Here is a 9,421-nt window from a genome sequence, read left to right on the forward strand (position 1 = left end):
TAGCCTCGCTACTGTTATAGCCTCGCTACTGTTATAGCCTCGCTACTGTTATAGCCTCGCTACCCTGAATATAGCCTCGCTACTGTTATAGCCTCGCTACTGTTATAGCCTCGCTACTGTATATAGCCTCGCTACTGTTTATAGCCTCGCTACTGTATATAGCCTCGCTACTGTTATAGTCTCGCTACTGTTATAGCCTCGCTACTGTATATAGCCTCGCTACTGTTATAGCCTCGCTACTGTTATAGCCTCGCTACTGTTATAGCCTCGCTACTGTTATAGCCTCGCTACTGTATATAGCCTCGCTACTGTATATAGCCTCGCTACTGTATATAGCCTCGTTACTGTTATAGCCTCGCTACTGTATATAGCCTCGCTACTGTTATAGCCTCGCTACTGTTATAGCCTCGCTACTGTTATAGCCTCACTACTGTATATAGCCTCGCTACTGTATATAGCCTCGCTACTGTTATAGCCTCGCTACTGTTATAGCCTCGCTACTGTATATAGCCTCACTACTGTATATAGCCTCGCTACTGTATATAGCCTCGCTACTGTATATAGCCTAACTACTGTTATAGCCTCGCTACTGTTATAGCCTCGCTACTGTTATAGCCTCACTACTGTATATAGCCTCGCTACTGTATATAGCCTCGCTACTGTATATAGCCTCGCTACTGTTATAGCCTCACTACTGGTATAGCCTCGCTACTGTATATAGCCTCGCTACTGTTATAGCCTCGCTACTGTTATATTCTCGCTACTGTTATAGCCTCTCTACTGTTATAGCCTTGTTACTGTTATAGCCTCGCTACTGTTATTTTTCACTGTCTTTTTTTACTGTTGTTTTTATTTCTTTACTTATCTATTGTTCACCTAATACTTTTTTTAAAGTGCACTGTTGGTTAGAGCCTGTAAGTAAGCATTTCACTGTAAGTTCTACACCTGTTGTTTTTGGCACACGTGACAAATAAACTTTGATTTGATTTGTAAATCAAAAGTATAGAATTGGATCGGGGCTTACTTTTCTCTTTATATATCTGTCTATTTCTACGCTTTTTGTGTGGCATGTACCAGTTTACCCAACTAATACACAGAAAATCGGCATAGCGCTGAAATGTGACTGTATGGAAAGAAAAACATGCATTTGAAAGTCTTGAATGCCGCTCCACTCATAAACAGCTGTATTTAGTATCGTTTTATGTGAATACCACTGCCAGTGCTGAGGGATAAGTGTGTGTGTGTGTGTGTGAGAGAGAGTAACACAGTATTGGTGTATTTATTGCTGTCTTCCAACAGGGAAGTCTTCTCAGCATCCCTGCCTTGCATCTCTGTGTGTTTCATTTCAGCTGAACGCTGCACTGTATTGGGCTGTAGTTGCCTGAGGGGGAACACTGTTAAAAACTATTTCAACTGTGTGTTGCCTCCCCTCTATACCCCTCAGCTTTGGTATACCCATGCTACAAAACTCTTTGCTTGGGGGTTTGGTGTGTGTGTGCATTTGTGCTTACAAATGCGTTTGTGTGCGTGTGTGTTATTCCTCCAAGGGTGCTTTAGATGCCAAGTTAGGTTCATATCAAGTGTGGTGTGTACCTTCCTTCTTCTGGAGAGCCAATAGCATTTTATTCCGTTGCCTTTAAAAAATGAATGAGCAAAGTTAGCAATAATTCAGGAGTTGTGTGAGTGATCATTTAATCATTGAATATTCTCTATGCAGTAACTGGAAGACATGGTTTAACCAATCACGTTGCTGAACAAATCCTGTGATGGAATTGCATCACCTCTCAATCAGTGGTGCCAAGTACCAACAGCAGAGTTCATTGGCTTTGATCTTTCAGTGTCTTAGGTCCACAGGAGGAGGATGGGGTGTTTGAGAGGAAGTGTAAGGTCTCTCTCTCTCTCTTTCTCACTCATATTCTATTTCTCCTGTGGCATTGGTATACATGCATTACGTACAGTATCTAGATTTTCTGCCATTGTTTGAGACAAATCTCTCAGCAACTTTATTTATTTATCTTGGCTGATTTATAACACTAGAGCTGTCATGTTATTGTGGTCAAGGTCGGCCATTACTTTGCCTACTTTCCAGCTCTGGTCTTGTTGGAGTGCCTTCCTCCTGTTGTTCCTACTGTGAGGAGTATGGTGGAGGCTGTCAGTCTGTCACTAATTCCATTGTGTCATCACTTCCTGTTTCCCCTTCCTATTTCCTGTCTCAGGGGGAAGAGTGAAGACCTGGAAGAGAAGGTGGTTCATCCTGACAGACAACTGCCTGTACTACTTTGAGTACACAACAGTAAGTGTGTGTGTGTGCGAGCGCAGTATTGTAGGCAAGTACGCTGCCTGTGTGTTTGTACAGGCGTTTATATGTGGTAGTATAACTGGAAGCTTTTTATCAAAGCATTTGCCTCTCTATCCAGAGATCCAGCTGCTTTATCAGCAGTCTGTCCTCTACCCTTGTATTATCCTAGAGGATCATATCATTATCTCTCTGTCCTCCAGACTGTCTGCCTGCCAGACACTAACATCATTAGTTATATTAGAGAGAGCAGAGCAGAGGGGAATGAAGGTTGTTTTCCAGTCTATGAAACAATGTCACAGATCATGTCTTGTTCTCTCTCTCCTCCAGGATAAGGAGCCTCGTGGGATCATCCCCTTAGAGAACCTCAGTATCAGAGAGGTGGAGGAACCCAGGAAACCAGTGAGTGCTTCATGATACTGCATCACATCCCTTCTGAAACCTTATTATGTCACTATTATATTAGGTGGTACTGGTAGTCAACCTCATCCACAAGGTTCCACTCACCCAGTGGAGAAGCCCAACTCATGATATCACCAGGGGTCAAAAGTCAACATAGTCTTCCATATTTCTAGCCATGTATTTGACCTGGAACATGTAACCTAGTTGAGGATAGGGTCTCTAATTGTTGGGCAATACAACCACCCTTTCACCTCCACCCTGTTGGGACTATGCTACAATGCTAGTACCCACTCAACCATCTCCTCACCCATCAGAACTGATTGCTGGGGAAAGACACTAGGGTTTCCTAAAGTGTTGGACCACCCTTTCACCACTACCTTGCAACCCCCAGAACTGCTTCGAGCTCTACAACCCCAACCACAAGGGTTCGGTGATCAAGGCGTGTAAGACGGAGGCGGACGGCCGGGTCGTCGAGGGCAACCACACGGTGTATAGGATATCGGCGCCCACGACTGAGGAGAAAGAGGAGTGGATCAAGTCCATCAAGTAAGATTCCTGACCGCCACATTTACTATTTAGGCTGCAAGGCTAGTTAGCTTCCTGGAACTACCCACCACATTCACAATCTAGGCTACAATGCTAGTTAGCTTCCCTCCACTCCCCACCACATTTACTATTTAGGCTGCAATGCTAGTTAGCTTCCCTCCACTCCCCAACACATTTACTATGTAGGCTACAATGCTAGTTAGCTTCCCTCCACTCCCCACCACATTTACTATTTAGGCTACAGTGCTAGTTAGCTTCCCTCCACTCCACACCACATTTACTATTTAGGCTACAATACTAGTTAGGTTCCCTCCACTCCCCACCACATTTACTATTTAGGCTACAATGCTAGATAGCTTCCCTCCACTCAACACCACATTTACTATTTAGGCTACAATGCTAGTTAGCTTCCCTCCACTCCCCACCACATTTACTATTTAGGCTACAATGCTAGTTAGCTTCCCTCCACTCTCCACCATATTCACAATCTAGGCTGCAATGCTAGTTCGCTTCCCAAAACCACTCCCCAACACATTCACTATCTAGGCTATAATGCTAGTTAGCTCCCCCAGGGGAAATACGGGAAGGATTAGTTATCGCTTAAAGCACCCCGGGGGATGGGGATCGAGCCCAGCTAGCCTGGCCAGGAAAGGAGGCTCAAAACTGGGCTAAAGCCCCAGCGCTTCCCCCCTGTTGCCACAGAGGCTAACCATTACCATGCAGTGTGTGTGTTATCTTCTTCAGAGGGAGTCAATAAGGATTTAGCCAAGATAAAAGGCTTTTATGTCAATCACATTTCCTCAGTAAAATAGGGATGGTCGTATAGTCACGCTCCTTATCCTCTTATCTTTAATCGCGATGTAGGACAGTCTTTAAACAAACAGTTAAGACTACTTTTAGGGGACCATCTGTGTGAGTTTGGAAAATTCTGAACTGGGCTATGAAGCTCTTATATAACTTATGAAATACATGTTATGTAGGCTATCTCAATATATTTGCTATACTGTAGCTCCATTGTAAATAAGTCAATATTTGGTATCACATTCATATCCATTTCAATGTGTCGCAATGTCTTTTCATGGATATACTTCATCCTATTACATTCTCTGTTGAATTTATTTCCAGAAAGAAAGGCGCCCCGGGGTTTCTTCTTTTGTTTTTCTGAAATTAGGTTGCGGTAAATAACCAAAAGCTAAAAAAAAAGGAGAGGAATTGTTGCCATAGCTCAGAGACATAGTCGTATATGGGGGACAATGTAAAGGGAGTAAGAGAGAGAGAATCCGCAGTGGGGGGTTGAGCCGGTTTTGGCTTTGTGCTGGTGCTAACAGGATTTTACACCCGTGAAACTGAAACTGCGCTCTGTGCCGGAGCCAGAATGGCTCTGTGACTCACTTCGCTTTGTACCGAGTGCCTTCTCTCCCAGAAAAAGAGAGCTGGAGTGTCGATAATTTAGAGCACTATTGTTTGCCCTGCACTCCAACCTATAAACTTGGAAAACTGCAGAGAGGAGAGAGTGCTAGAATGAGAACACTTGGAAGGGTTCTAGAACAGGGAATCAGGGAACGACATTCCACAGAATCTCTGAAAGAGATGGAACCGTAGTGCTGAGGAAAATAAGAAAAAAGGGGGTGGGTAGGTTTTCTTCAGAAACCATGGAAACAAAACTAGGTCACCGAACAAACTTTTATTTTTTTCATCTAGTTAGTTAAGGCAGGGGTTAGTAGAAATGTGGCCGCATTTCCATATCAAAGATGCTCAAGTTTCCCCCTGGCGTATTATTATATATTTGTTTTGATTGGCTGTTCCAGGGCGAGCATCAGCAGGGATCCCTTCTATGATATGTTGGCCACCAGGAAAAGACGGATTGCCAACAAGAAGTGAGCAGGGACACCCCTCGTCCCAGGACACCCCTCATCCCAGGACACCCCAAACTGGGACACCCCTAACCCCCTTTCCTCAGCACACCAATCCTCTTCCCCAGACAGACCTTACTCATGAAGTTAAACACCCCTTCCACACTCCCCCTCCCTCACCCCTCACCCATCCATCCATCCCTCCCTCCACTCCCACGGACAGACTCCACTCATGAAGTTCCCTCCCTACTATCCCTCTCCCCCTGGACCCCCAGAGCCCAACTTGTCACTAGAGAGATGATGGTCAACCAAAGATAGCCATCTGACCCTTCAGACCCTGATAGAACTCGCACCCGGTCTTGAAGACAACGAGGACAGTCTCCGGTCTTGAAGACAACCCCCGTCCCCATTCTGGACACTTCCCCAGCCCTGGCTGCAGTACCAGGGGCTGGAGTTACAGGGACATGACGTCCCAGGACTAAAGCAGAGGACCAACACAGGGAGACATCCCTCTATAGGACCAGTGTGGTTCAGCCACACTACAGATTACCGAGGGAAGCCAGTGGGATGTATTAACATGTATTAACACACATTCTCTCTCGCTCTCTCTGTCTCTTTACTCCCCCACACTGCCCTCCTGTGTTCCCCACATTCGTTCTGATTACGTCCATGTGTTTCTAGCAGGGGTTGGAGCAGAAATTATTTCCCAATCGTTCCATTCCGAGCAGAAACCCTATTTTTTTCATTCCGTTCCAGTGTTCCGACCAGAAAATAAAGTTCTGAACCAGTTCCAACCATCAAAAAGTAACAGCTTATATATATCCTTTTCATAAAATGTTTAACCTGTGAAATCAACATTGCATTTAGCAAATTTTTACTCCAACAATTCTTGTACTCCACCAATTAGTGCCGATAGAGCAGCTTGCTATGGAACGGGTTAGATTGTTGTTTACATTTTTATTTAGTCACATAAGTGCAGGTGTGAGATGCGACTGAAATTTAATGGGTGGAGCAAGAGTGTGAGAGAGAGAGAGAGGGGTGGACATGGAGGGGGCTTGGCTTGAAGCTCTAAACATCATAACAGGTCTTGAATTAGAATGAGTGTAGGGTATTACTAGCCTTATACAACGAATTACAGAATATTATATACTAGAATTTATATTTATTTATTTTTGGAACTCAAAAGAACATTGGTTCTCAAGATTTGAAAATAACAGTTATGTTCCGGAACACTAGGGATCACTTTTGTACACGGTTCTGTTTCTGTTCCTCAAAACATGTATTTATTTTTCTGTTCTGTTCCCTGAACTGGTTCCAACCCCTGCTTTCTAGGTGTCTTCTGCATTTGGGCGACTTGAAAAGCAAAACTGCAATTTTTCACATACACATGCATGTATGTCTGTTTATAGATATACCATAAAGTGCATTTAGAAGTGGGTGTGCTAACTTGTGTGTGTATCTACACAGTATATATGCATGTATGTATGTAAACACAGTAGTGCGCAAGCCAAGAGCAGACATTTAACACAACGACTGTCTCTGACATCCATTATACAGAAAGGTTTGTGTGTGATCATTTATGAAGATGGTAGAAAAACAGAGTTCCTCTTGTGAGTGTTCAGGTGGATGGAAAGACATGGCAGAAAGAGGAGAGTGAGAGATGGAGTGAGTGTATCAGAGAGAGAGGGAAGGAGAGAAAGTTCCAGGGCTGCAGTAACCGTACATGAACATGTGACCTGACCAGGAACAAATCTGGGCCTTACACTCCTGGCCCTAAACATAAACCATGTAATCATCCCACTATGGTGCTCAACTCTTTTTCCCAGGTGCCATTGCAGCAGTTCTGCTGCAACCTCAGAATACAACGCTAGGTTAGTGCTGAAATTAGGAAGACAAAACCTAGAAAAACTACAACATTACAGTCTTGAGTCAGCTGGACTGATTCCAAACATTGTGCGGACCACAGAATATTAAAATGTGCATACTTTTAACTTTGGTTGTGAATTATAGGGGTGGTTACATAGACCTATATTTAGCCTACGATTGGAGTTACTCCATTTTCAATGGTGTGTCTGCAATGCAATTGAACATCCTTTGAAAATGTGTTGTAGTCTAAGAGAATGCTTGAATATGGGTTTGTGAAACAGCCCAATAGGGTACCAGTCATTTTAAGCTTTTCTTTCAGTGTCTCGAGGTCCAACAGCGCCAGTGAGGGGCGATGCATTGATGTGACCCATATGCTTTTCATTTGTAACCGAAGATCCTTGCTTGCTTTTTGTGTTCCCCTTACAAAATATAATCTATTATCTTGTTTGTATTTATTTTCTTTGTCAAATGGTTCCATTCTGTCCGTAAGCGTTAACTAAAGACTTAAGTTATGTATATGTAAATAATGTAGAGGTTTTATGGGTCTCCTTTTTGTTGTTGTATGAATACTCTGAAACATGTTACACCTACTGGCTGTACTTTGCATCAGGTCAGTTTGAGGTCTTCTGTACACAAGTCAAAAACATGATCATAAACAAATACTATATAACGTGATGTCAGGAAAAGTCCATTTCCAGCAGGAATGAGGATGATAATGATGGCAATGAGGGTGATGATGTGGATGAATAGGATATGGGTGGTAGTAATATTGATGATGATGGTGATGATGATAAGGCAGATGTTGAGGATGAATAGGAAATGGGTGGTAGTAATATTGATGATGATGATGATAAGGCAGATGATGAGGATGAATAGGATATGGGAGGCAGTAATATTGATGATGATGATAAGGCAGATGTTGAGGATGAATAGGATATGGGTGGTAGTAATATTGATGATGATAAGGCAGATGTTGAGGATGAATAGGATATGGGTGGTAGTAATATGGATGATGATGATAAGGCAGATGTTGAGGATGAATAGGATATGGGTGGTAGTAATATTGATGATGATGATAAGGCAGATGTTGAGGATGAATAGGATATGGGTGGTAGTAATATTGATGATGATAAGGCAGATGTTGAGGATGAATAGGATATGGGTGGTAGTAATATTGATGATGATGATAAGGCAGATGTTGAGGATGAATAAGATATGGGTGGTAGTAATATTGATGATGATGATAAGGCAGATGTTGAGGATGAATAGGATATGGGTGGTAGTAATATTGATGATGATAAGGCAGATGTTGAGGATGAATAGGATATGGGTGGCAGTAATATTGATGATGATGATAAGGCAGATGTTGAGGATGAATAGGATATGGGTGGCAGTAATATTGATGATGATGATAAGGCAGATGTTGAGGATGAATAGGATATGGGTGGCAGTAATATTGATGATGATGATAAGGCAGATGTTGAGGATGAATAAGATATGGGTGGTAGTAATATTGATGATGGTGATAAGGCAGATGTTGAGGATGAATAGGATATGGGAGGCAGTAATACTGATGATGATGGTGATGATGATAAGGCAGATGTTGAGGATGAATAGGATATGGGTGGCAGTAATATTGATGATGATGATAAGGCAGATGTTGAGGATGAATAGGATATGGGTGGCAGTAATATTGATGATGATGATAAGGCAGATGTTGAGGATGAATAGGATATGGGAGGCAGTAATACTGATGATGATGGTGATGATGATAAGGCAGATGTTGAGGATGAATAGGATATGGGTGGCAGTAATATTGATGATGATGATAAGGCAGATGTTGAGGATGAATAGGATATGGGTGGCAGTAATATTGATGATGATGATAAGGCAGATGTTGAGGATGAATAGGATATGGGTGGCAGTAATATTGATGATGAAAATGATGATGTCCGAACTATAATGCTGACTGATGAAGTTGAATCCAGTAGTTTTTCTATGTGTTTGTAAGATATGACCCCTGATCTCAGGGCAGAATATTACCTACTACTGCCCCTTGTGTGGGGCTATAGCTAAATGAACTTTTCTATCTCTGTAAAAGCTATTGGTCACATTGTACATGACGTGGAAAGCTACATAAAGTATACAAAGACTACATCCGTTGTACGACGCATTGATTTATTATTTATTGAGCTTGACCTACATATTTCCATATGCAATTAATCATCCAGTTTATCAGTAGATAATATGCTGAAATGTATATTTTATTAAACTTAGGTCATGGATCAAAGGTTATTAAGTTCTTAATTTATGTTAATCATAAGTACCAACTGTCATGGGTAGTAATTATTTAAATAGACTTTAGATACAATATTTGCCTGTTTTTCATATGGTGGAAAAGCAGTAGAAAAGAACAATGTCCTGAACAATAACCAACCAACTGACGCCCAGACCATGT

At 42.3% G+C, this 9,421-nt stretch overlaps 1 protein-coding gene across 1 annotated transcript in view; it reads left to right on the forward strand.

The window, feature by feature from the left end:
* The window catches only part of LOC110486798 (cytohesin-3), a 49,791-nt gene extending 40,671 nt beyond the window's left edge, over window positions 1-9,120 (forward strand). The window contains exons 10-13 of the mRNA XM_036939337.1: window positions 2,217-2,293; window positions 2,627-2,698; window positions 3,090-3,244; window positions 5,053-9,120. Of these exons, the coding sequence (XP_036795232.1) occupies window positions 2,217-2,293; window positions 2,627-2,698; window positions 3,090-3,244; window positions 5,053-5,125 (377 nt within the window). The 3' untranslated portion in view covers window positions 5,126-9,120. The remainder of the gene's footprint in view (window positions 1-2,216; window positions 2,294-2,626; window positions 2,699-3,089; window positions 3,245-5,052) is intronic.
* The last annotated feature ends 301 nt before the right edge of the window (window positions 9,121-9,421 follow it).

Source organism: Oncorhynchus mykiss, chromosome 12, assembly GCF_013265735.2.
Source record: "Oncorhynchus mykiss isolate Arlee chromosome 12, USDA_OmykA_1.1, whole genome shotgun sequence".
NCBI classification, from domain to species: domain Eukaryota; kingdom Metazoa; phylum Chordata; class Actinopteri; order Salmoniformes; family Salmonidae; genus Oncorhynchus; species Oncorhynchus mykiss.